Genomic DNA, 27,202 nt, shown 5'->3' with positions numbered 1-27,202 from the left:
CTCTGTAAGCTCGCTCTGCTGAGGTTGGTCTTCCTGTGACATTTAAGCATCTGCTAATGAGTCCCTGACCCTCTCAGTTGAGAGAGGAGGACGGAGAGAGCTGAGTGCCCTGAATACCAAATAAGGTGAGGTTTTTCTGAGGCCTTAGAGGGCCAGACAGCAATCAGGAACTACTGTTATGAATCTCTCTTTGGTCCAGGTGTATGCTGGGGGTGGGGGTGGGGAAGGGAACAGGTTTGGGAAGTTGGTTCCAGGAGCAGTTGACCTGCTGGATGTGGGGTCTTCCTATAGTCCTGCCTTTTCTGCTTTGCAGGGAAACCAGAAGGTCTCCGAGGACTCCCGGGGATCTGGGGAGAGCTCTGAAGGCCATTTCTTTTGGCAGGTTGATCTCCATTGTGGCTTGGTGATCAAGACACTGAGAATATACATGGTGGCCAAGATACTTCCTCTTTCTACCCTCATTTTCTCCATCTGTAAAATGGGCCACCTGGTTCTCCCCATCAGTGGTTAGAGGCGCTCTCATCTCTTATGTCTGAAAGTGAAAGAGAAGTGGGAGCCTGGATCCCTTGACCTTCCTAAGGAAATAAAGAATTTGAGACTTTCACAGCAGTGGGAGACACCTGCCTGTTTGCAAAAAGCCCAGGTGCCCAGTGGAAAGGGAGTTGGTTTTAAATTCAGATAGATCTGGATCACCCACTGAGTCAGCTGTATGTCCCCGGCAGGTGTCTTCACTTCCTGAGCCTTGGTTTGCTCATCTGTAAATGCGGGTCATTATATCTACCCTGCACAGTTGGGGCGGAAGTTCTTGCGATGACATTTACAGTGCTTGAGACCTAATCAGGACTCAATCAATGTCTCGTCCTGCTTCTTTCTCCATCATCTGTCCGTGACATGTGAAGGGTGGCTAACTCCTACCACTGTCAGTGCCCCATCAATATGCCCCTGGCACTCACCATCCCAGCATAGCTGACAGTGACCTATAATAAACACCCAGGACTCCGCCTTAAGGCCCGTGAGGGAGTTCATGTCCCTGGGAGCCACCTTCAGCCAATGATGGGTAAGAGAGCTAAGATAAACACTGCAGCTTCCTGCCCTCCTGTGGGATACCCTCTGAAGTGCGGTCTCCACCTAGGGTTTCCCAGTGGGATTAAGCTTCAGTTGTCCTCTGTAGTGACCTGCTTTGTAACGAACCTTGTATTGGCTTCTTTTCCCTGTCTCACTTCCACAGTCCCTTCCAGGTGCATCCTGGGGTCACCTCCCAAGCGAACCAAGGTTCACGTCCTTGTCTCTGGGAGAACCCAACTTACAGTATCTCGGGTCTTTGAGCGCTTTGAATCCACAAGGGAAACGCTGCACGGAGTTCAGGGCCACTGTTCTTCACATGCAGAGTCTGAGAATGGTGGTGGCCCCTGGGATTGTGCAGGCCACAGCCCGTGGACAATCGCAGTGACCCTGGGTAGTCTTTCTAATGGCCAACACTTACTAAAGAAGAACAGCAATGGTAATATCATCAACTGTTTCCTGCACGTCATTAGCGCTAACTATGTTACACACATCGTATATTAATTAACCTCTCCACAGCCTATGAGGGAGACGATACCTATTATCCTGTTTTGCAGGCAGAGACCCTGAGGAGATGTAATAAGATTCGGTCACTTTTCCAGGCCACGCAGTGGGGAGCAGAGTTGGGATTTGACCCCAGTCGTGTTTGACATTGTATCCTAGTTTCCCACCTCTCTGCTAGGCTACAGGAGGCCTGCCCAATTCTAACACGGTTGAGCTCCAGAGACCCCATGCCAGCCACCCGAATTTCCCAGAAACCCTCTCAGGCCCCGCAGTAGGGGGTCCAAGGATCACAAAAGCCCATGCCCCACATTCTGACAATGTCAGTTCTCCATGGCCAGGCCAGCTGAGGTGGTGCATGACCTCAGCAGCTTGGGGTTTTTATCAGTAAGAGGCGAGCAGAGAAACCGTTCATCAACTCTCTTTGCTGGGGGCAGATGAAGAATAGCTCAGAATAAGCCACAAGTAATCTCTGAAGTTCTATCATCTCTTTATTCTGGGGCTTCACAAAAAGGAAGTAAGTGGCATCGGGCCTCAGCTTAAAGGCAGGTGTGGAAGAGTTCTCCTTGGTTTGAAAGAGCCCCCCCCAACCATCCCCCCCGGTAATTAGGCCAAGCTCCACTGCATTCAAGATGCCAGTGAGGAAGAAAGGCAGTGAGCTGGAAGCTGTTAACAGCTACCTATAATCAGAGAGACTGAATTACACAAAGAGCTTAACTCTCTGAAGAGAATTCAAACCAGCCATTTTTAGGCGTCACCAAAGCCTCCTGTGGACTGGTGGAAATTCAGGCGGCTTGAATTAGGTGCTTCTCAGAATGAATTGAAGAGTTTTCATCTTAGGAAGAAGGGGGCATCACAGCTACTCTGTAACCGGCACTGTGCTAAGTGCTGTCTCGATTTTATCTCACTGGGAGGCCACAGCCATGTTTAAAGGTTAGAATTGTCCCCATTTTACAGATGAGGCACTTGAGGCTCAGAGAGAATATGCAGCTTGGTCAAAGGCAACACAGCAAGTAAGTGAGAGAGCTGACATAGAAACAATGTCTGCCTGATTTCAAAACCCACATTGTTCCCACACCCTTCCTGGATTTTCTTAGGGGAGAAGAGCAAACCAATTCTCCCCCATCATCATGGAGGAGAAAAAAAAACTTCTAGCTATCATCTTCTTGGTTCTACACAGCATAATTCATGAAGGTCCGTATGAATTATAAAATTCAGCAGTCCCAGACATATATCAAGGGCAAGGAGAGGCCTCCAGGCCTGGCAAAGAAAGAGCTAGAAATGGTCTATCCATCAAAATGTGACTTTCCATGATCATCTGAGGGTCCCCTCAGCAGAAGGGGTTACAATGGAGTATCGGTGAGCTTAAAGAACAAGCACTGAACAAAATTTCCGTCCTAACATTCGAAGACAATAAAAAAAAGTGTGAGAACTAACAATGGTACACAAACACTACGTGAATTGTGAACCATAAATCAAGGATCTATGTTTTTCAGTGATAGTGTAAGCTTCATAATACTTTCACCAAGATAGAAAAGAAACACGAGGATAAAGCGTTGGGCCCTGGGAGAGACTGGTCTGCAGTCCTGGGGCTTTCCGCAGCGCCAAAGGCCGGTCAGCACCATGGACAGCCACCCACGGGACCGGTTTGTAGACGTGGCTTTAATGAACCTTGCAACACAAATCTTGTAAGAATCTTTCAGGCAAACGACATATCTTGCAACACCCTATAAAGCTATAATGCTCTCAAATCACTGGCAGGTCTCTGCCCCTGGGAGGAGAGCTACACTTGCCGACACATTTAACGAACTGCTGTGAAAAATGTAATCCAACCAAGAAGGAAGTCCGTGTCTCGGTTCTTTTGTAAGAAGGGCAATGAGTCCATGTGCCTGAGAGTCCGTGTCAAGGCAGAATAGCAGGGTGCCTGCAGACAGCTGCACTGCCAACGTTTTTAACGCTCTCGCTACTGTAGGGGCATTTCAGCACCTCAGAAACACGTAGGCTGGCTCCCTACACAAGGTGGATGCCCCCCACCCCACCCCCCGAGTGATGCTTGGGAGGTAACAAACCTCCTTTGAATCTTCAGTCTTTAAGAGTTCTGTGCCACTGCTCAGGGAAGCACAATTAGGCAGTGTTAATACCAACTGATGACGCTTCAAACGGAACCTGCATCCTGGAGGGCTTGCTCACTTCTCTGCCTGGTGGAATACAGGCGAGTGTCATGTGCCAGTGACTTGGAAGCCTCCTTTTTGGATTTATTTGTGTGTAAATCAGATCCCAGGAATGGGAAGCCAGGGATGCCACTGAGTCAGAGCAAAAACATTGGACATTCTGTATTGTGTAGTCAGGAAACAAGGCAGAGGAGAGACCAGGGGTCAGGGAAGGAAGGAGGTAAGCTGGAGCCAAGGAGTTGCCCCAGAAGGGAGAGGACGGGGTCCTGAATCCAGTGCAAGCGTGTCTATCGCACTGTAGTGAGTGAAACCAGGAGTCGGACACCTGGGTTCCAGGCCATGCTCGGTCCCTAAGAGGTACCGTGGCCTTGGAAGAATCATGCCTGCCCGTCATTTCCTGAAATTACATCCAGGCTTTGGCACACACTATTTCCTTTGCCAAGATCTCTCTCCCACTGCTTAGTGACTTGTCTTGCATCTGGACAGCCTCCGCTTCTACACCAGGCAACATCTTATGCATCTTTCAAGCCCCAGTCCAACAGCCTTCCCCAGGAGGCTCAATTTAGCCACTTCTGCTCTCTGGGCCTCAGTTTTTAAAACTGTAAAATGGAACATCCGCAAGGAAAGTGCTTCCAACACGACATTCAACGTATGACCTTTGCTGACCCTGGGCTTTTGCTCATGGCTGGACTACATGGCTCTCCCTTTCACCTAGAAATCTCCTTAGAGTAACATTCAGCTCAGTGTTGCTCCCTTGGCTCCTGCAGACAGAGACCCCATGACCCCCGTACATACTCCCCAGGCTTGAACAGATCCCACAGGTCCTGGGTCTGTCTGTCCACTAGACACCGCACGGGCCGCTCACTAGCAACCACCCAGCCCTCCCAATGCTACAAGGGCAACACATACCCTATTGTAACAGGGCAAGGGCTCTTGTATGTTGGGAGATATATTTCAGCTGATTGAAAAATCTCTGATGGTCCATGAGAGTATTATTATAATAGATGATCTGAAGTGTGTGTGTGTGTGTGTGTGTGTGTGTGTGTGTGTCAGAAAGCAGGGAGGGGGAGGAGGGATGGGGGAGGCTGGAAGGAGAGAGAGAGAGAGAGAGAGAGAGAGAGAGAGAGAGAGAGAGAGAGAGAGAGAGACCAGATTATCTAGCCAAGCTGAACATTAACCAAAAGGGAGCCTGGCTAATATCTGGCTAATGACACACACAGCTCAATTCTTATCTCACTCATCCTCATCCACTAGAATGTTTTAGTGGCAGCAGCTTTCCCTCAAAATACCCTGACTCTAAAGCCATCTCTTCACATGGTAAAAGTCACCATCAAAATAACATAAATATTGGCATAAAGGGATCGGTGATGAGGATGATAAATCTGCCATCAAATTAAAACCTCATTACACTAACAGCCAAACCAGGAACCCTCTGTGTGAACATTCTCCAGCCTGGATTTCACACGCCACCTCTGTCCTCTGCCAGCGAGGCCTTCAGATCCATCGGGAGGAGGACGGGGCATCCATTTGCAGGCATCAGCCCCTTCGCAAACTGGCAACACTCTCAACCCTTGTTGCAGAGAAAGCTTGAACGGGGCTTCAAAAATATGGCATTTGCCAAACAGAACACATTAGTAAGCAAACCAATGGTGAATTTTTATAAACACTGACATCCACATGTCATGGATGAGGTCTCTCTCTACATGCAGATGGAGTTAGGTTCTGCCAAATCCACCTGTGTGGACAGGCTTACTTTCCAGGGGGTCCTTGTCAGCGTCACTGAGGTCTAAGGGCTTCTTATTCAAAGTGTGACCCCTGGACCAGCATCACCTCAGAAATACAGAATCCCACCCCAACCTGCTGAATCAGAATCTGCATTTTAACAAGATCCCTGGAGGGTTCACTGGCACATTCAAGTTTGGGAAGTGCTGGCCCCAGGGTGAGAGATGCAGTTGCCAGACTCCTGTTGCTGCCTCTGGCTTGCATCCGAAGGGTACCCAGGAGGAACCTCAGCCCTCCACCTTTGGGCAAAGCCATTAGCTCTTTATGTAGATCAGAAGGTCACCTTTGGTTAGACTGTGTGGCCGTGGGCAGGCTTACTTAAATTTGTTAAGCCTCAGTTTCCCCACTAATATGGGGATAATTCCCAACGGTAATATCCCCGCCTGAAAAAGTTGTAGGGAAAGTAAATGAGATCAGGCCTTCAGTGGGCTTAGCGCACAGCAGATTTGTGATAATCAGATATTAACTGCTATTAAACTCCCAGAGAGGGGACAAAGGGACAGTGTCCACAGAAGAGGGCCAGCTCCTGGCCTTTCCTATTCATCCCCCTTCCTCCCTTAGTTTGGAAACTAGAGAATTTTTTCAACAAGACTGAAGCACTGACAAGTGAGGGATAAATTCCCTCAATAGGAACATTAAAGACATAGGCGCTGTAATTGGTTTAAATCCTCTGTTGTTTATGTGGCGTTGGGCCTCAGTTTCCTCATCTATGAAATGGGAGTAGGTGAATAACAGTGCCTATTTTGAGGGTCAGTGTGAGCATTCGATGGACAATTCCACATAAGGCACTTGGAAAAGGATGCACTGTTTGCTGTTGTCATTGTCATCCTGTTAGAGACAGTCTGCTTTCAGAAAGGACAGGCTGAGCTCAGGCTCTAGCTTCGCTTGTTAAGGAGGAAGATGGGTTCAAATGAGGGCTGCAGGTGGTCCAAGAGGCAACTGAGAAGGGGAGAAAAGAGGGCATGTGGAAACATTCCAAGTAGCTGGAGCCGAGGGCCCTGCACGGGGTGGGGTGGGAGGTGAAGCTGGGGCAGGATCGTGGAAGGCAGCCAAGGGCTTGGGAGTGATGGGGAGCCATGGAAGGTGCAGGGCAGGCGTGCAGGTAGGGGAGGGCATGACCGCTGGCCAAGGGAGGAGCCGTGGAGAGGGCAGGGGCCAACTCACGTACACCTGCGGGCCGACTCCTGCGCCAGCTGCAGCCGGTAGACGGAGAGGCGGTTGGCACCACCGCACAGGCTGCCCCTCTCGCCCTTGCACTCCATGTCGCACTCTGCTTCGCTCACGTTTGTCGCCTGGATCTTGTGGCCGCAGTAGCACTCGGCGCCAAACTCCAGCCCGGCATACAGGTAACCCCTGGGGGAGGCTGGTGTCAGGCCAGGGCAGCTGCCACCATAGAGACCCCCGGGACAGGGAGACTCACGCAGCGTGGAGACCTGAGGGTGGGAGGGGTCTGGGGACCAGGACCACCAGGGACCACCCTCCTGCTTTCATCCCTGCCTGACGTCTTACACCCTCGTACACCTATCCATATGTCATGCACGGTGTCATACGGGGTCTCTTCTGGGGTCTCTAGTCCCGCTCCCCGCATAAGAATGCAGGACATGGTGAGGCCAAAAAGGAACACCCATGGAGCCATAGATAGATAGTCACTATATTCTCGCTGGAGGCTGGGTTGGAGACACAGAAAGCAGGAGTCACACGATCTGCAACCCGCTGTCCGCTTCTCTGCCAACCAACCTCACTTGCTGGCTGTAATCCGCCGTACTAACTACAATCCGCGCTTGCTAGCTCAGCCACCATCTTCTTGCTAGCCCCCCATTTTCTGCTAGCGTAGCCATGGCAGTTAAATTAGTGGCCAATGGCTCACTGGTTATAGCTGATGGCCAACTAGTCACAGTTGATGGCCATTTACCACCTAAGCCAGCACCTTTCCACGTGAGGGCGAGAGCCTGGAAACTGCACTCCTGGCTCTGTCCCCACACCATATTTAGACACACCATGTCTATATTGACCCCCATCTGTATACAACTTCCATACATGGCACATTTCACACACACACATACCCCTCACATCCTGTGGTACCCCCACCCCACCCCACCCCACCCCACCGTCTTGCTCCTCCCTGTCTAGAGCCATGAGCCAAATATCTCCCCAGAATCCAGCCCTTTATTCCAGGAAGCATCCTTGAGAATGCCACTATGTGTCCCTTGAGAGAAGCTGGAGCAAGAGGCAGAGGCAGGGGCCCTCGTATCCATGGAAGACGGCAAAATCGAGGTCACTTATGCAGCCACGTAAAAACTTCCTCGCCCTAAAACAAAAAAGTCCAGGCACTGCAAAGTTTTCCCTTTCTTTTTTTTTCATAGCCATGGAATCTTTTCCTAAAAAGGCCTCTCAGTGGACACCCTCCTGTAAACAGATGAAAAGGGTGTCGCTTGCTCTGGCTGCAGGGAGTGGGGCGGAGGGAGGGGAGGAGGATAAGCCAGCTCAGCCCTCACACCCGCCGCCTCTGAGACATTCTCCAGGACCAGGAGGGCTCCTGAGGGAGCAGCAGCGGGACACGGGGCATTCGGTTCTGGGGGCCAGCTGGAGAGACAGACCCACCCTGACGCAGACCTCTGCCCACCCCGGCTACTGACCACACCCTCACGCTGTCAGCTTTGCCAGAAGAACCTCTCAAAAATGAAAACCGATCACAAAAATAAAACCCCCATGTTTTCCACTGCACTCAGAAAACACCCAGATGGCTTGGCTTGGCCTACGAGCCTTCCTGATAGTGGTTCTTTCACCTGGATGGCTGTTAGCATCACCTGGGGAACATATATTTAAATGCCACACCTGGGTCCCATTTCCAGGGGGTTTAGTTTAATGGACTCAGGTGGGACTCAGGTGGGACCTGCAAGAATTTTTAGTTTCCCAGGTGATTCTGTTGTGCAGCTGGGTTTGAAAATCACAACAGCGATGCTCGTCCCTCTTCCCAGGACCCTTAGGGTCCGTATCCCCTGGAAATTTGTTAAAAATGCAAATTCTCGGGCCCCACCCCAAACCTGCGGGATCAGGAACCTGTTCTCCGTGATCTGGGCCCCCTCCCTCCCCCACCTCTCACCTACCTTCCTCTTCATCCTCATCTCCCACCACGTTGTTCCTCCTCTGCCGACTCTGCCACCCCTCCCGGGCTTTCTGCTCCTTCAACAAGCCGAGCTGGGTCCTGCCTCGGGGCCTTTCTCCTCGCTGTCTCTGCCTGGACCCTGACTCTGCTCCTCACCTGGCTGGCTCCTTCCTGCCTTCTGGGTCTGAGCTCAGTGTCCTTCCTACAGAAGCCTTTCTTATCCCCCCACCCAATGTCACCCCGCTGCCTGGCACTCTCCCATTGCCCGGTTTTATTTCCTTACAGCTCTTATCACTTTTAAAATGATCTAGTTTATGTCTTCGTTTCTCTTGTAAATGGCCTGTCTCCGGCTCTAGAAGACCGTCTCCAAGTGGGCAGTGACCTTGTGGTCATGTTCACCTCCCCATCCTGGGACAGGGGGCTTCTGGGGAGACAGACCCACCCAGGCTGATAGCACCACACCCCCTGGCTACTGCCGTATGATGGGTGTTCCGTAAATATTTAATGAATGCGTGTAGCGCACTCCCTGATTAATAACCCCTCCCAGTGGTTCCTCATTGCCCTCAAGGCCAATCCAGATGCTTTGGCTGACATTCCGACCCTGTGTCTGTGGACTTCAGCCAGCTCTGCAGCTTCCCCTCTTGACGACTCCCACTTGGCCTTCTGTGCACCCCCAAACTGCCTACCTGAGGACACTGAGTAGTTAGGACGTTTCCGGAGTTCTGGTCTTTGAGCATGCTGTTATTTCTGCCCCCCTCCCCCCGTGATTACCTAGGAAACTCCTATTCATCCTCCAAAACCCAGCTCAAGATTTCACCTTTGCAACTCTTCTTGAGCCCTCCACGTGGAGCCCTTCATTCCTTCCACCTTCACAACCCCCTGCACTTCGTACAGCACTCCCAACTCGGCACCCATCACTCTTGATATCTCCGTATCCCGGTTTCCCCCTGTGGAATGTGGATCCTATAACATTCCTGCCTCACAGGGACCCTTGTGGGGGTTAAATAATTAATCTTTGCAAAGTGCAGAGAACAGTGCCCGGCAGAGAGCAAGCACCCAACTAAGTATAAGCTGCTGCTATTCTATTGCCCAAGCCTGTTCATGCCTCTGTCTCCCCAGAGAGCTGGGGCTCCCCCTGAGGGCAGGGCTGTGGCAGACTCATCTCTGTGTCTTCAGCACCTTTCCAGGTCCTGGGCTCAGGACTTCAGTGGTGGATACTCTGGAAGCCGATTATAGAGGGGACAGCATTTCCTAATCAGGGGCAGAGGGAAGAATGCTTTGGTCACCCACTTGCCCATTTCCACTCCAGCCATGGAGCCGAGGTCCTTCAGAGCTTGTGACCTCTGGAGCCAGACAGATAGAGTCTGAAGGTGAATATATTAGAGGCCTCTTCACAAGTCACATAGGTTAAGGGACCCAGGACACAAGGGAAGGAGAAGGTCAGTGTAGCCTCATGGTGCCCCCAGGGCAGCAATGTGGGTGCCCAGGCCTGGATGGCAGGTTCCGTCCCTGCTCGCCATTCCTTGGGGGGGCCTCATCCACTCTGGGAAAGTCAGCTCCCTTCCCCAGTGCACATTCGAATCCAAAATATCCTTTTCTTCTTAGGTTAAGCAACACGATCTATAAGGTGAGTGTTTCTCCCTGCGAGAACAACAAGGGGTTTCTCTGCTGGGAAACCATTAAGTACCCAGGGTACCCAGGCTCCCAGTTCACCTTCCCAGGACGTCTCACAAGCCTCCTGCTCAGACTCATGCGTGCATGCACAAGAACACTCACTGTGCTTTTCCCACACACAAGCAAAATTCTACACCCTCGCCCACGTAGGCACAGACTTCTGCACACACAGCCACCATTATTCAAATATAACTGTGTGATGGCATTAAGCTCACAGATGTAACCAGCTGACCCAGCACACTGTGCATGGCAAATTCACTCCTAGACAGTCTCAACTGTACACTCACAACCCCCATAGACCAACTCCCGAACAATCCTGCTCCTTTACACGCATCGTACACACCACACACACACACACACACACACACACACACACACACACACACCCATACACCCTAGCCTCACCCTTTCCTTGTGGTCACGTGCTCGCTCTCCATCCCATCCTTCCACAGAAAAGGAAGCAACTCTACAGGTAGGAACCTGAGAAGGAAGGGGTCTGACATGAATGGACCCTGGGACATTGGGGCTTTACCGTTCTGCACAGTTGTCCTGGCAACGGAAGACGGTCATCTTTTTGTAGTCGAAAAAGGACACGCCTCGCAGAGCCCGACTCTGGGTGTCATCCAGGTAGCAGCCGATGTACTTGGCTTTGAGGAAAGGAGAAAAGTCAGATTTGGCTGGGGACGAAACTGAAAGGGTTACAGGAGTGGCCACCAGTATGGCCTCTGGCTATGTGGCCTTGTTGACCTTTTGGTTCCAATTCCTTCCTCTGAGCAGAAAAGCGGAACCAAAAGAGACTGAAAGCCATGTGCATTGGCAAAACTTGCTGCATAAGGGCAGTGGGTAAGGCTGTGGGCCCTGGAGGTCAACAGAGTAGAGAAAGGGACCCTCCTGTGGCCAGGGTGAAGGTCAAAGCCTTGGGCTGTATTAGTGACAACTGGGCTTGCAGGAACCCAAACCAAGGCCAGTCCCTAAGCACCAAGCCGATGAGACCCATATTAAGACAGCTCTGAGGAGTTTGACATTGGACAGTATGTTCTCCTTTCTAGCCTGAAGATACTTATTTTTCTTGGGAGGGACACTGGACTTGGATATCTCTAGGTCTGGGTGTTCATCTTACTTGTGTTATATTCCAGCGCTGGCCTAGTGAGTTCAGGCTAGTTGATCTCCCCGAGGCCTAGTTTTCTTCATAGTGGGGATGAAAATACCAACCCAGTGAGGTTAAAATGGAATGCCTTGTGTAAATGCTTTTACCAAAGTGTCTTGCATAGAACAGGCACAAAGTGAAGGGGAGTGGAGTAAGAAACTGGTCATTCACAGGGCTGTGTAAGTACTTTACAGTTTACCTGTCTTGTGAGCCACGGTGAATGCTTCCATCCAAAGGAAAATTTTAAAGTCTGTAAAACAACTATCCTGTTTTAAACCATACACTTCATTTTCTTAAAGTAGTAAACATTCCTGTACTTCATGGTGAATGGTAATTCTCACACATGAAGAAGGCACTTTACAGTTTGTGAGGTCTTCTTAAGATCTATGTTCTTAAAGGTATTATTAATTTGGACAGGCACTTTGCTAAGTGCTTTACACATCGAATCTTTACAAGGATCCTACGGAGAAATATTAATATTGCCATTCTATACAGAAGAGGAAACTGAGGTCCAGAGAGGTTAAGTCACTGGCCCAAGGAAAAACAGCAGCTTGTACGTGTGGGGCCAGGATTGGCCCCAGGCAATCTGATCTATGTTCTGAACTACTGCTTGCTTCTTCTTGGCTCTGGCAATCTTTGCCATGACCCACATGAAGTGGGAGGCACAGGCATGCTCACGCTCTTTTTTATAGATTGAACAGAGGCCCAGAAAGGTGAAAGGATCCACCTGAAACCTGCCGCTAACTGATGGCAGAACAAAGATTTAAATCCAGGTCTGTGGGACCCCCAAACCAGTGCTCTTTCCTCTGCTCCACTTGGAAGTAACTGGAAGTTGGAATGAGGTTCCAGCCAGCCCTTGGAATTAAATGGCCCTCGTAGGGAATGACAGGCAAATTCTACATGCCATTTGATCACTTTCCCTGGTGAGGCTGCTGTTTATTAAACTGTGGGCTTCTTCTCCCCCACCCCCACTCGTGGGGCAGAGCAGGGTCTAGCAGAGGATGCGGGCTCATCACATCGTGCCCATCAATGCTACCCTGCTAAGTGCAGGATTTGTCAGCTCTCCTGGAGATGTACGTCAACAACCTCCATCACCTTGAATTTCTGGTGTAAGACAGAGGTGATTTGGTCAACTAAGAACAGTCCATCTTTAAAAGAAACATCGCCTCCCTGGAGCGGGCACATAAGAGAGTGACAGTTCTGGAGAAGCTCACGTCTTGTCATTATGCTTGTTCAACAACATATGTCCCTCCTGTCACAGATGGAATCCTGCCCTGTGACCTGTGGCATGGATGCCGTTTGCACCTGAGCAGGGAGAGAGGTCATCCATGGGCCTTGTTGCTGAGGGCTTTACACCAGCTTCAGCTCAATAGCTCACTAGAGGACAGAGTGTCCAAGGATGCATTGTAGGATGGCAGAAGGAGGAAAGAAAAGAGGGACTGGGAGGGAGACACAGAAAGGAGAATGGGAAGGAGGGAGGGAGAGAGGCAGAGGGGAGGGAGAGAGGGAGGAAGGGGGAAAAGGGTTATTTTGACAGCATGAGGTCTTTGTCATCAGACCCACAGATTGTGTGTGTGTGTGTGTGTGTGTGTGTGTGAGAGAGAGAGAGAGAGAGAGAGAGAGAGAGAGAGAGAGAGAGAGAGAGAGAAAGGAACAAAGATGGAGAGACAGAAAGAGGAACAAAATTATTTTTTGAGCACCAACTATGTGCTATCAACTTCACTATGGGCCATGCCTAATGTTTTTTAATTCAACCCTAACATACTTCTTATTAACCCATTTTATAGATGAGGAAACTGATCCTAGCGCCTAATCCATCTGTCTGCCTTTGAAGTGAATCTTAGTTTTGGCATGTAGTATATATTCTAACAGGTAACCACTCATGTTACTTCATGTTACTCTTTTCTAAGTGGAATGAGAAGCTATGTAGTCTGCCCAAGTTCCTAAAATGTAAGCTCAGGTCTATCTTCCATCCATTTTACATTTGGGGAGGTTCCACTTCTTTTAGGCCCACGGGCTTCAGGATCATAAAGAGCCACACTGACACCTGATGGGGAGGATGCTCATAGCTTACTGGGCTTGGTAGTTGGATGTACAATGATTTCGCGTCGTCTTGACTTAGGGTGAGGGTTGGTACATTTGGCTATAGGTGCAAAAGTGGACTGTGTTAGATGAGATTTTATATAATCAAATTAACAGGAGTGAGAGTATATGTCCCAGGCTTGTCCATGATGGAGGGAAGGTGTGGACCGTAATGTACTGTGTGTGCTTTCAATGCACTCTTCCTCCTATTTTTCTGTTAACAGACCTTACCTGCCCTGATGATGGGGAGACACTGACACTGGCAGGGCCGATCATTATTGTCCCTCCCACCTGCCAGAAATTGATTGCTCTTGGGAAGGGGCATAAGACCCACTCTTTGGATTTGTATAGATTAAAGATGCGGGGACGAAATCTGTTTCTCTTGGCTTATGACACTGGCATTCTGTAAGCCCAGAGATACCAACCAACAGCCACAATCCCTGGCACCAAAATTAAAAAGTGCTATGATGGGGGAAAGCTGGATACAATGCTCCATATATAAAATATATGCTTCGGAAATAAACACATAAAGGGAAAAGACTGGAAACTAATACACCAATGGTGTTGATGGTGGCTGTTGTTGGGTGGTGGGGCTCTGCATCATTTTTATTTTCATCTCTCTCTTTTCCTATGTATTATAATTTTTCTACAATGAGCCTGTATGATTTGATAATCAGGGAAAAGTTATTTTTTGAAAAAAATAATTTATCTTTTTACTTGCCTGTCTTCCTCCAGGGGGCTATGAATATTCCTCAGAGAGCAACGCTATTTGAATCATTTCTCTGTTTCCACCTCCCAGCACAGGGTGGGGTACATAGTAGGTGTGCAGTAAATATGGAACGAAAGAATGAATGAATGAATGAATGATGGGAGTTGGTGATTGTATAGCTCAGTGGTTAAAAATAAAGGCTTTGGATTCAGACAGAATTGGGTTGGAGTATGCTCTGCCTCGTAGCAGCTGTGTGACATCGGGCAAGTTACTTAACCTCTCTGAGCCTCTGTTTCTTCATCTCTGAAAGGAGCTCTAATTCCTACCTGAGGTAAGGCTTGAAAGAAGAGTACGGATACACAGTCCCCAACACAGACCAGACCCTCAATAACCTGCAGAGATTACATCTTCAGCTGGAGGAGATGGGGAGTGGGTACCCTGCGGTCCCTTCCAAAAATGCGGCCTAATCTCCCCATGTCTTCCTTCATGCCCAGCCCATGCCTCTCTGTAATTTGGGGGAAAATGGAAACAGCCCAGGCTTTGAAAATCAAACTGGATTTAGCTTCTGTCTCTGCTCCCGACTAACTGCGTCACCTTCGGCAAGTCACATCACCTCTATGTGCCTCTGTATTCTCCTGCAGAATTTCAATATTAATAATAATAGCTGGCACATATTAAGTGCTTATGTCATGCTAGACTCTGCATTGAGCACTTTCCACGCACTGAGAAGTGAGGCGATGCAGTCGTTAAGGGTCAGGTGTAAGACTCAAACCACCTCGGTTCAAATACTGGTTTATTCCCTCCTCCAGCTTGATAACCTTGGGTAAGTTACTTAACCTCTCTGCCTCAATTTCCTTCCTGTAAGATGGAGTTAATATTAGGTTGCTATGAAGATTCTGTGATACAATAGATGCAAAGTGCTTAGAGCAGTGCCTGGTACTCAGAGAGCACACCATCGATTTATCTCATATAATCATCACGACAGCCATCTGATATTACGTACTTTTTCCCCCCAAGGGGAAACTGAGGCTCAGAGAGGTGAAGTGATCTTCCCAAGGCTGCACAGCCAGCAAGTTGCAGAGCTGCAAGCTGAACCCTGATTTGGCTGCTCAGAGCATAGGCACTGGAAAGAATGGAGGAGGTAAGGGACCAAGCAAGGTGACTGACACATGGCAGGTGCCAGTTGGACTTCCTGTCCAGCGCCAGCCGCTCTGCCCTCCCCTTCCTGCCCCGCGATGGGCTCTGAATCCCTTACAGCTTAAATCCCGCACCAGCATTAACTGCATCAAGCAGAGAGCCCTCGCCAGCTTCAGAGGAAAACCAAATGTGTTTTAGCATCAAGTCGGAGAAGCGTCTCGTTTTTATTAGCCTTAATCTAATATGTTGCCTTTCTCACTGAACTCTGAATAAGTTAATCAAGGACAGGCTGGATTTGGTTTTCTTAATAATGCTTCCTGATTCCAAAGGCTGCCTGCTGAGAGCTTTGAGCTCTTGGGCTCCTTCCTTATTTTTTCATCCTTGTTACATTGTATAAAATACGGAAGATTTCCAGGGACAGGAGGGTTAGCACGGTATACAAGACCACAAGCCTTGGAATTCAATGGGCCTTGTTTCCAACCTCAGTTCCTCCACTCACTACCTGTATAACTTAGGGAAATTGACTTCTCTCCGAGTTTTAATTATTCCCATCTGTGAAAGAGGGTAACAATCATCTCTAAGTTTTTGGGTTGTGACCATCATAAGAGGCAATGAAACACTTAGGACAGAGTCTAGCCCATAATGATCATTCAGGAGATATTAGCTGTTATTACTACTCCTGATAGTAACAGCAACTAATAAGTGACCTATTATTCGGAGGCAGGAGATGTGATAAGCATATCGCTGCATGCAAATCATATATGAAAAGCAAATAGGACAGTGGCTGGTGTGAAGTAAGTGCTCAAGAAATGGTAATTACCACGAGTGGCGGCAGTGGTCTTTCATTCTCCTAACAAATGGGGTGTTGTTGTTCTTGTTGTCGTATGTATCCATTGTGCCAGAAGGAATTTGCATTCTATCAGCGGACCTGGACAAGCCCAGGCAAGTACCACTCAGAGAAAGGCCATGATAGAGGAGGAGCATTTGATCACGCCTGGAAGGGGATTGGGGACAATTTCCTGCAGGTGAGCTAAGCTGAGGCCTGGAGGAAGACCCCCTTGGAGGCTGTCCATCCAGAGGGCTGGTCATTCATTCAATTGTCCATTCATTCATTCAACAAGTAGGTATTGAGCACCACCTTTGTGCCAGGTGCTGTCCCAGGTTCTGACAGACCAGGACAGGCAACCTCCCTGCCTTCATGGACCTGACAGTCTAGTAGGGGAGGCAGATTATAAACAAGGAAGCAAACACATAAACAGGATGCTTTCAGATTGGGAGAAGTGTTGTGACAAAAATAAAATGGGGAATGTGGTTGTGACCAGGAATGAAGTCACGCTACTTTAGTTAGGGCAGACCAGGAAGGCCTGTATGGGGAGGCAAGGTTGGATCGGGGACGTGAAGGAAGGGAGGAAGGGAACCATGCAAAGATCTAGGGGATGTGAACCCCAGCTGAAAGGGACTGCCTATGCAAAGATCCTGAGGTCGAAAGGGGCTTGGTGTGTTCAATGAACGGCAAGATCCAGGAGAATGGGGCGGTGTGTGGTGAGTATTACAAGACAAGGTTAGAGAGATGGGCCATGATAGAAACTCTGGAATTTATCCTAAGCATAATGGGAGCATATCCTAAGGTTCAAGCTTGTGACAAACTTTGGGGCTTGCAAAGTACCAGATGGAGTTTGGAGTGCTGGGTGGAGATGGAGTTTGGTGAGTGGAGAAGAGGGAGACAGAAGCCACGTCACGATTTCTCCATCAATGTAGCCTACAAGATGAGGTCCCTCGCCAGGGTAGACCCATGAGAATTTCCTGATCACCTCTAAGAAACTCCTATATGCTGACATTGTGCTAGGTGTTTTCGTAGCTGTTGTCCTATTGAACTCTCAGAGAAGGCTTGGAAAGGTGGAGTCATTATTCCTATTGTACAGATGATGAAACTGAGACATGATGAGGTGAAGCCACTTGCCTGGGCCACAAGTCCCCTAATTGGTTCTGCCACTTCTCACCTCTCTATCCTGTGAATACTGGGTTCTTAACGACACAGATTTCTAGGAAATGCCTGAAGGTGGGAAGGTAAGGTCTTTTGGATGGCTCCTGAGCCAGGTGCAGAATGGACTGAAGCAGGGGAACGGGCTGTCCAGGATGAGTCCCCTGCATTAATCCTGCTTCCCTCCACGCTGGGAGAAGGGGTGTTCCACGACTTGAATCAGCGGAAGTGTGACATGTGGCAGGGAACACCAACGCTCGGGAAGTTTTCCTTCTGTCCTGATTGGTGATGGATCCTCCCAAACCATCTGATCCAGATTCTCCAAACGTCCATTCGTCTTAATCTCATGGATGGCAGGGGTTGGGGGGTCTTTCCCAGCAAGCTGGTCAGATGGGCAGAGATGCCAGCAGACTCTGGGAGGCAGTCCTAGAGTCAAGCATTCAGACCAGAGGATCTGATTTGAATTCCAGCGCTGCCACTTACCAGCTGTGTGGCCTTGGGCAAGTGTCTTCACTTCTTCAAGCCTGTTTCCACCTCTGTTAACGGCCTAGGATCACACTCCTTGCTCAAATCCATGAAGTGCAATGGAAATCAAGTAAGGTAATGCACTCACAAAGAAAAGCCCTTTTTGACTGTGAAAGGCTAAGAAAATGCAACAAAACATGCCCAGGGCAATGATGTCCCCCAAGTGCCATCACCAAGGGAACCAGCAAGGTAGACCACGAAGCAATGTGGTGGAGCAGCTCTGTCACTCTCTAGCTATCTAACCTTGGGCTCTTGGTGCCTCAGCTTCCTCTTCTTTAAAATGGGAATAATAGCACCTTCCACAGAGAGTTGTGGTAATAATTCAATACATGGAAAGTGTTTGGAACAATACCTGGCCTATAGTAAGTGCTTAGTAGATGCTAGCTGTTTTAATTGTCATGTGTATTTAATAAGGACTGGAAAAGGCTGCAGGGGAGGGCCAGACTTTGAACTCTGACAGATGTAGGGTTCAAATTCATGCTTGGCTAGTTACAAGCTGTGTGACTCTGGGCAAGCTACTTAATTTCTCTGAGCTTCAATGTTCTCCTCTGTGAAATGGGGGTGATCATGAATAATTACAGCGAATGAATATTTATAGCTGTAATTATTTGACGGCTGAGTCACCTTAAACACTGAAAACTGACATTGTCATCTCCCCTCCCTTCTTCTCACCGTCCCGGCCCAAATGCGCGCCCCTCTTACCTCGCTCCTCCTCCTTCTCCCGGACGACCCTCCCCTTGAGGGCTCGGCTCCAGGCTCCTCCTCCGTAGTCGCCCAGCTTGGCTCTCTCGTTCCCATCCTTGCCCTTGAACCAGGGTCCGTACCTGCGGGCAATGCTCGCGACTTCGCCCGTGTCCCGGAAGCCTCTACCCAGATGCAAGTCGCCCAGGAAGGGCAGCTCGGCGCCCTCGGCCGGGGCCCCCGCCGCGGGGTTGGCCTGGTTCTGGGAGATGGCGGGTTGGCCCACAAAGCCAGAATGAAGGAAGACGAGGCTCCCGGCTGTCAGGTAGAGCACCAGGAAGGTAAAGAAACGCACAGGTTTCCGGCGGAAGTACCGCTGGAATTTGAACCAGAGCTTGGCCATAGTGGGATCATTCCGGCCTGGCTGGGGGTGGGGGTGGGGCTCCAGGAAGGGAGGGCGAGGGCGGCCTTTCCCGAGGTCCGCTTAGGGATGGCACCCCTGGGGGTTTTCGGTCTTATTCCCTCTGCGCAGGCGACTGCCAAGACCAGAGCAGGAGGGCAAGTCCAGCACTTGGCTCTGGCCGAGAGAAGGGAGGACAGAGTTCACCGGCCCTCCCGAGATCAAGGTGAGCTTCTTTGGGCCACGAAAGGGGTTTGGAGGCTCAGGACATCCGGGAGTGGGTCCCATTTTCCTACATTGTTCTTCACCTCAGAGAGTCCCCAAAGAACTTTGAAAACAGCGACCGCAGGACGATTCTGCGAGTCACCAGCAGCCGCAGTGCACTTCTCGCCCTTTCTCGCCTCCTGATGCCTGTTGGGGCCGGACTATTTCACGGAGGCCATTTCTGGCCTCTTCCCCAGCTGGGGACCAAGCTCGGAGCGTCCACCTCGTGGAAGCAGAAGCTGGCGGGTTTCCATCTGGTCAAGCATTAGGGCTCAGGGCTGCCACCTGCAAAACAGCACAGACACAGCATAAGAGGCCTCCTCCCAGAGGCCACAGCTCCAGGGGTTTTTGAACATTCTCAAGGGGCATTGCAGAGTCCAGAGAGGGGAGGAAACCAATGGCCGGAAACACCAGCAAGGCTGGACAGAAGGCCAGTCCCGAGTCTACCAGAACACCCGCCTTTCCTTTAAACCACACTGGGAATTTGGGGGCTTGCATTCTACTGGGTCCTGGTTTGGGGACAAGCTTTATCGTGGACAAGCACAGCTTCTTATGCCCACTTCCTACATATGTGTCAAATACACATTGATTTGTGGGTTACTTGAAGTTCCAAAAGTACTTCTCGGTTCTTGCTGAACTGTCTGCTGGACCTGGCTGGTAATGGGGCCAGATCAAATTATTTTTTTTTTTAACAAACATTTAGTGAGCACCTACTATGTAGCAGGCACTGTCCTAGGTGCTGGAGATAAAGTTGTGAACAAGAGAGACAAAGTCTCTTCCCTCATAGGGCTCACATTCTAGTGGGAGAGTTCAAATCCATAGCCTCTCCCCTCTATCCAAGGGGAAAAACAGGAAAAGGAAGGAAAACAGGATTATTTAGCAACATATTCATTCAATCAGTATTTATGGAGTGTCTACAGTATGCCCTGCTTTGTGCCAAGCCCTCTGCATATATCTCATTTATTCTTCCCCCATTCTTATGGGAGGTAACTGTTTCCCCATTTTACAGATGAGGAGACTGAGGTTACACAGCTACTGAGTGATGGCATTGGGATTTGAATCCAGAATGTTCCAAACACAAAACCACAGCTCTTAACCACTGCCTTTTTGACTTTGGCCTTTCCCCACGTGGTGTGCACATCACTTGGGCATTCAGAGATGGCCCCTGAAGCAGCAGCCCATTTCCACTGCCTCCCAGTGACCAGCAGTGGCTCACCCTTTGACAGGTGTGGTCTGTGGAGCATCTGATTCAGAATCACCTGGAAGCCGGGTTCAAGATTCCTGACCTCTCCAACTAGAATCTCTCATTGAGGGGGATACCTACAGGTGGAATAAAGTGCCCTGCGGTGATGGCAATGAGCACAAAGATTTGAGAACCACTGCTTTATGAGTGAACGTTGAGGATCATCAGCCAGGAAGAAAATGGAATGTAAATTAGAAAACAGAAAATTCCATTTGGCTGATGCTGTTTCACATTACCACCAGCAGGGGGCCTCATGACAATCTTGGTCAATGCATAGGATTCAACTGTCAGCCAATGGTAACAGCCCCTCCTAATCCAGACAGCAGCATGGGCATTTAACTGTGGTTCAAGGTAGAGTCCTCCATATGCCTTCCCATTCATGCAAGAACTAAGTAGTGAGCACCTACTATGCACCAGTTATTGTTCTAGGCACTTAGAATAAATCAGTGAACAAAACAGCCAAATATCCATGCTTCTGTGGGGTCAAGCTGTCCATTCATCCATCGATCCATCCATCTACCCATCATCCTTTAATCCATCCATCAGACCACCTACCCATCCATACATTAAGTCACAATCTATCCACCCATCCATCATCCATTCCTTCATCCATCCATCAGTGTACCTATGCCTCCATCCATCCATCTTTAATCCATCCATCCATCCATCAATTCATCTGAACTGTAGCAGCCCATTCATCCATCTGACTCTCCACCTATCCATTCATCTATCCATTCTTCCATTCATTTAAAACCATGGTGTTTCTTGCCTACTGTGTGTGTGCTTGGGGTGCAGAAATAAATAATACAGAGTCCCTGCTTTCAGAGAATTCAGGGAGACAATGACGTAAGCAAGTACTATACCAAATCACTATACTAGACAGACAGCGATAAATCCTGTAGTAAACGTTATGTGTAAGATATAGAACAGCAACTCATATTAAAAACTCATGTTTGTTGAGCACTTACTATGTGCCAGACACTGCTCTAAATACATATTGACTTAATCCTCATAATGATTTGGTGAGGGAGATCTGTATTTTACAGAAGAGCGGAATGAGGCTCAGAGAGGTTAAGTAACTTGTCCAGAGCCACACAGCTAGTAAGCCACAGCTGAGTTGTTAACCCAGGACCACTGGACTTCACAGATTGTATTCCTAACCATGGGTCTAGTCTGGTCTTGTATCCCTTTGAGAATCTGATGAAAACTACAGATGTATACCCAGAAAAGAGCTCTGGTACCTAAGCTTCCAGATTTGGACTTATCATGTCAGGGAGTTTGTGGACCCTGGGGTGAGAAGTCCTAGAACATGGGATTCCAGAGAAGTGAGGGTCTGAAACTGCCTGGGGGGATCAGAAATGGCTTCCCCAGGGAGGGTTCTTTGAGCTGGCAGGTGTCACAAGAGGAGTCAAAGTTTTTGGGTGAAGACACCCCAGGGAGGAGGGACAGTACACACAAAGGGAAGGTCACTGGGATGGAGGGAGCAAAGGAGCTTAGGGCACGGTAGGAATGCAGTTACGTAGTGGGAAGCGGCCAGACCTTGGGGAGCCTTGAACGCCAAGCTCAGGAATCCGGACTGTGCTCTAACAGTGTGTGTGGGGATCCACGGAAGTTTCATGATCACACCGACACTTTAGAAAGACTAGTCTCTAATCAGCTTGAAAACCTCTGGGCAGTGGGTGGTGCCCCGTGTTATGCCATATAGATTACACACGTGCCAGATGTTTTTGCAGTGGGGCCAGGATGAGAAAAGGCTAGCAGCCCTCATGGGGATGGGCAGGGGGACACCAGCGCTTCCAGGCACGCAGGCAAAAGCATGGACTCTGGAGGCAGGCTGACCTGGGTTCAAATCCTGCCTCTTCCACCCACCACCTGTGTGACTGGGGCAAGACACCTCTTCCCACCGACTGAGGTTCCTCACTTGTAAAGTGGACCGAAGAATCTTGACACTCCCCTAAAAAAAATATATTGCTGGGAGGACTGAATGGAAAATTGCACGAAGTGTCTGGCACATAGTAGGTGCTCAAGAAAAGCGCCTGTCCCCATCCCCGCCCCTCTCATGGGCACATGTGACAGCCTTTAAAGCCATTTGCCACAACAGCACAGTGCTGCCGTGGAGACGACAAAGATTTCAGCTGTTGTGCTCCTTGAGGCTCTTTGTCTCTCTGAGGCTATTTCTCATCCTTTTTTGTTGTTCCATTCTCATTCTTTTCTATTTCAACACATCTTTTCTCTAAGTGGGTGCCAAATGGGTTTTAAGAGGATAATGAGCTCATTAGGAGCTGGCAGGGAACAGAAAGAGACTGAGGCTTTAGTGGCATGGGGAGTGAAGGGGGCCCTCCCAGGAAGGGACTGTGCCCTGGCTCCCCCAGGGCAATGGGTGCCGACTTGGGCCCCCCACACCATCCTGCCACTGCTGGGAGGTGGGGAGCTCATCGAGAGGCAGAGCACCCAGAACCATGGGGGTGGGACCGTGTCTGCTCTCACCGCCTTAGCCCCAGCATGTGGCACGTAGTAGGTCCCCAAGAAACACTGGGGGAGATGAGTGAAAATCAGGGGACTGGCCTCCCCACTGAGGTTTAAACAACCATGGCTCCATGCCATGTGCTGGAACACCCTGTGACAGCCTCAGAGAACTGGACATTCAGACGCCGTGGAGGCAGCATCTGGTAGGACTCAGTCTGGTCCTGGAGCTCCGGGCCCCTGCTGGTTCCCCAAGGGAACCCCAAAGACTTCTCTGCCTCTCATGCCATCCATCATTCATTCTCTCCCCACCCAAGTCTCTCTCTCTCTCTCCCTCCCTCTCCCCGCCTCCCTCTTCCTCTCTCTCTCCCTCTCCCTCTCCTTTTCCCTCCAGACAGAAATTCTATCAGAAATTCTAACGGGGAAATGAAGCTAACTGTCATTCGACGAGCACCTATTTTATGTTGGACACTGTGTATAAAGGTTTTACAAACATCCTCACAAACTCCTCCTTCCCGGCAACCTGCAAGGTGGGTGTGATGGTTCTCCCCACTCCACGGGTTGTGTATCTACAACCCCGGGCGGGGGCTCGGGTTGGCCTTAGCTACAACCCCGGGCGGGGGCTCGGGTTGGCTTTAGCAATCTCCTTCGCCTCTCCACCTCCATTTGTTCCTTACATGTGGGAAACCATAATCTCATTATCATCCTGTCCTGTCCCTCACAGCTATGAGACCCTGGCAGCTGCCATCACCTCTCTGAGCTGCGGTTTTCTCTCCAGAAAGTGAGTCAACCATAGAATCTCCCTCCTGGCGTCTTAGGTGGATTCAGTGAGATGATCCATAAGGCGGGAGTTGGGGTTCGCTAAGAGCTGGTGGGCATCGCTGCGTCCCTTTTCATTTTACATGAGACCCTTCTGAGCCTCAGTTTCCCCCCCACCTGTTGAACGCAGCAAATGACGCCTAGCCTGCCTCCATCCCAGGCCTAGCATGACTTTCCACAAGGATGAGGCCCAGGGGCTCCCTTTGCGGGAAGGGCAGCGTTTGGTTTATTGCCTTTCGTGTTTCCAGGCGGAGCTTCAGAGTGTCTAAACACAGCCTATTTTTAGCACCACAATGAACCACTGGTGTGGAGCTGCCAAGAAAATGACTGGCGGACAGAGCTGCCCTGCGGAGAGGGAAAACAGAAGGTGCAGCCTGCCCTGAGGCTCCCTCCCCTGGGAGGGGCCACAGGGCTTCTCCTTGGAGATTCTGGGCCAGGCAGGTCTGGCTGCAAGCCCATGAGGCTGGGCAGAGGGCTGGCCCACCCTCCATAGCCCCCTGAACTTGACTTGAGGGCAGAATCCCTGGGACCAGCTGACCCTCTGACCATCCAAGCTTGGCTAAGAAATAGCTGCTGAGAAAGCGGGTTTGTGAAGTTTTCATATCTTCACAGTTCTAGGTCGGAGACCCAGCTGGGGGTCTCCAAGACACTGAGAGCCCAGGCCAGAGGTGAAATTTCAGCCTTGGTCTAAGGATAAAAATATCGGAGGTCACTGGTATGTGCTGAGAATTTACTGTATGCCAGGCACTATACTGGGCATCTTATTTCCATTGTGCCATTTAATCATCACTAGAACCCTCTGAGGTGGTTATTAACCTCTCTATGCCTCAGTTTCCCCATCACGGAATGGGGACATTATAGTATTTATCTAATAGGGTTGGTGTGAGGACCAAATGAGTTAATATATGCAAGTGTTACTTCTTACTATAATAACTTCTAGAGACTATGTGGTTTTGCCTGCTCAGCGCCCCTTTTTTCCTGGTAGAAGGACCCCATTTTTCCTTCACAGAGCTGCTTCGTCATCAATGCTCAGCTCATGTAACTTGGGCAAAACGGAATGTCCTCATTAGTGGCTGCAAACACACGCCTGACTCCTGATGCTTGTGCGTAAGAATTACTGAAGGGGTGAAATTGCTTGGTCCTACTGTGTGAGCATCTTACGGCTATCCCAGGAAATGCTGACTTATCACCCGAAGTGGCTGTAACTCCCTTCAGTAGCATACGAGCATTCCTGTTGCTCCAAATTCACATCAGCATTTAATGTCGTCTGTCTTTTTCACGGTTGCCAGCCTGGGAAATCTGTTACAGATGCTGCATGGGCCCCACCCATAGAGTTAACTTCCAAGTGCCAAGTGCAGGCAGCCTCAGTGAGTGACTGATGGGAGGTGGTGTATAGATGCCCCAGCTCCCTCACCTCCTCATAGACTGAGGCTGTGTTCACACAGGCTCCCTGAGTTTCCCCAGAGGGGTTAAGTGTCAGTCACTGTCAGGGGGTGCTGCCTGGACAGCACCCCGTGTGTTGGTTCCTTCTCTTTCCTGTCTCCCTTCCCCACTCGGAATGAAAGGAGTCAGGGTGCTCTTCACCTCCTAAATAAAACCACTTACCGATGATATCGAGTACCTGGGCTATGCCGGGATGTGTTTCACCTCATCCTTATCATTGGACGTGTAAAATATTTCCGGTTTTCCTCCCACATAAACAAGTCATGTAATGATTAACCTCCTGCATGTACCGTGTTTCCCCGAAACTAAGACCGAGCCAGATAATCAGCTCTAATACGTCTTTTGGAGCAAAAATTAATATAAGACCTGGTATTATATTATATTATATTATATTATATTATATTATATTATATTATATTATATTATAAGACCTGGTCTTATATTATAGTAAAATAAGACCCAGTCTTATACTATATTATATATGACCTGGTATTATATTACATTACATTACGTTATAATTATATTATATAAGACCCAGTCTTATATTACAGTAAAATAAGAATGGGTCTTATGTTAATTTTTGCTCCAAAAGATGCATTAGAGCTGATGGTCCAGCTAGGTCTTATTTTCGGGGAAACAGGGTAGCTCTTTGTCCAGATTCCTGGAAAGCGATATAGGACCTCTCAACAATAAGATGTAGGTACGTTTATACCCATTTTACAGATGAGCAATGTAAGGCTCGTAGAGATTACGTACCTTGCTCAAGGCACAGCTACCAAGAAGTGGAGCATGAATTCCAGTGCAGAACTGCCTAAGTCTCAATGTCATGATACAATGGCACACACCAAGGAGACCAGCAGCACAGCTAACTCCTTTCTTACCCACTACATCTCTCACTTGAATCCCAGCCTCAAGGATCCTTCCTGAGCTTGGAGACAGGGAACACCATCCCTCAGGCACTTCTTCTCCAGGGAGATGGACCTCTCAACTCCTTTAATCCAAGTCCCTTCTCACCCTTCGTGCTCTTGGAGCAACCACTTTGAAGTGAAAGAGGTAATAAAATAGTCTGAGAAATCCTATTATTAATGCCAAGCTTGCAGCGTCCACTCACAGGCTTTAGGAACCCAGAATTTTATTAACCCAGCTAACCCTGGGGGAGAATTCTGCACCTCACATGGTGTGTGGACCTTTCCACTCATGGGCGTGTCATAGTGTAATGAGCCCACTGTGCCCGCAAGGGACTTGTTGTTTTGTTTTCCCAGTTTTGGGCCACTCTGTGCAAAGCTGCAGTGGGCACTTCCGCACATACAGACTTACAAACAAGTGGGATTACTGCGTGTGCATAAGTGTGTTGCTCACAGGGGAATCCTGGCTCCAGACTCCTAATCGCAGGATGAGCTGCCTCCTGCACCCTCACACACCTCCCTGAAAGAGTCCCCAGCACCCCCATACTTCCTTCTCTCCATTCTTGGTAGGGGGCTTACCCGCCAGCACCCAGCGCTAACAGCTTGCCTTCCATATCCATTTTCAGTCATCTTTCCAAAACTCGGGAAAATAAATGAGAAGGCAAAGTGCCATTAGCTAAATGGCCTTTAACACCCAGCCATCTGCCATGATGTAATTAAATAAAAAAACCAGAGGGAGCATATGGCGCCCATTATAAATAAATATTAAAATTTTGTTTTCCTGGGTAATGACTCCAGTGCCTCTTGGTCAAATTTTATGGCCATCGTCCCTGATTTCAGGGAATCAGGCTGGGCCTCAGTGAGTGGAAATGACTGCCAGAAAGAAACAGGGGAAGGGGTCAGATTTAGTGTTAGACATTCCTAATTTGAACCTGCCTCAGCCACATGGTGGCTGTGCGATCTTCAGCAAGTGGTCTCTTTGAGACTCAGTTTCCTCACATGTAAAATAGGACCAATCCACCCTGCTTGTAGGGAAGGTATGAGGGTTAAATGAGCTAATGCATTTAAAATACATAATACCATAATAATAGCATGAGCTAGTATTTA

General features: G+C 49.3%; 1 protein-coding gene across 6 annotated transcripts in view; it reads right to left on the bottom strand.

Annotated features, from left to right (window-relative positions):
* The window catches only part of WSCD2 (WSC domain containing 2), a 102,336-nt gene that overhangs the window by 27,751 nt on the left and 47,383 nt on the right, over positions 1-27,202 (bottom strand). For all 6 annotated transcript variants that reach the window (XM_074321636.1, XM_019757473.2, XM_074321634.1 and 3 more), the window contains 3 exons: positions 18,580-19,507; positions 10,829-10,943; positions 6,685-6,869 (listed from right to left, as the gene is read on the bottom strand). In XM_074321636.1, coding sequence (XP_074177737.1) covers positions 6,685-6,869; positions 10,829-10,943; positions 18,580-18,961 — 682 coding nt within the window. In that variant the 5' untranslated portion in view covers positions 18,962-19,507. The remainder of the gene's footprint in view (positions 1-6,684; positions 6,870-10,828; positions 10,944-18,579; positions 19,508-27,202) is intronic.

Source organism: Rhinolophus sinicus, linkage group LG16 (genome assembly GCF_036562045.2).
Source record: "Rhinolophus sinicus isolate RSC01 linkage group LG16, ASM3656204v1, whole genome shotgun sequence".
In the NCBI taxonomy this organism is placed as follows: Eukaryota; Metazoa; Chordata; class Mammalia; order Chiroptera; family Rhinolophidae; genus Rhinolophus; species Rhinolophus sinicus.
Note: the sequence above shows the minus strand (reverse complement) of the source record. Positions and strands in the feature narration are given on the sequence as shown.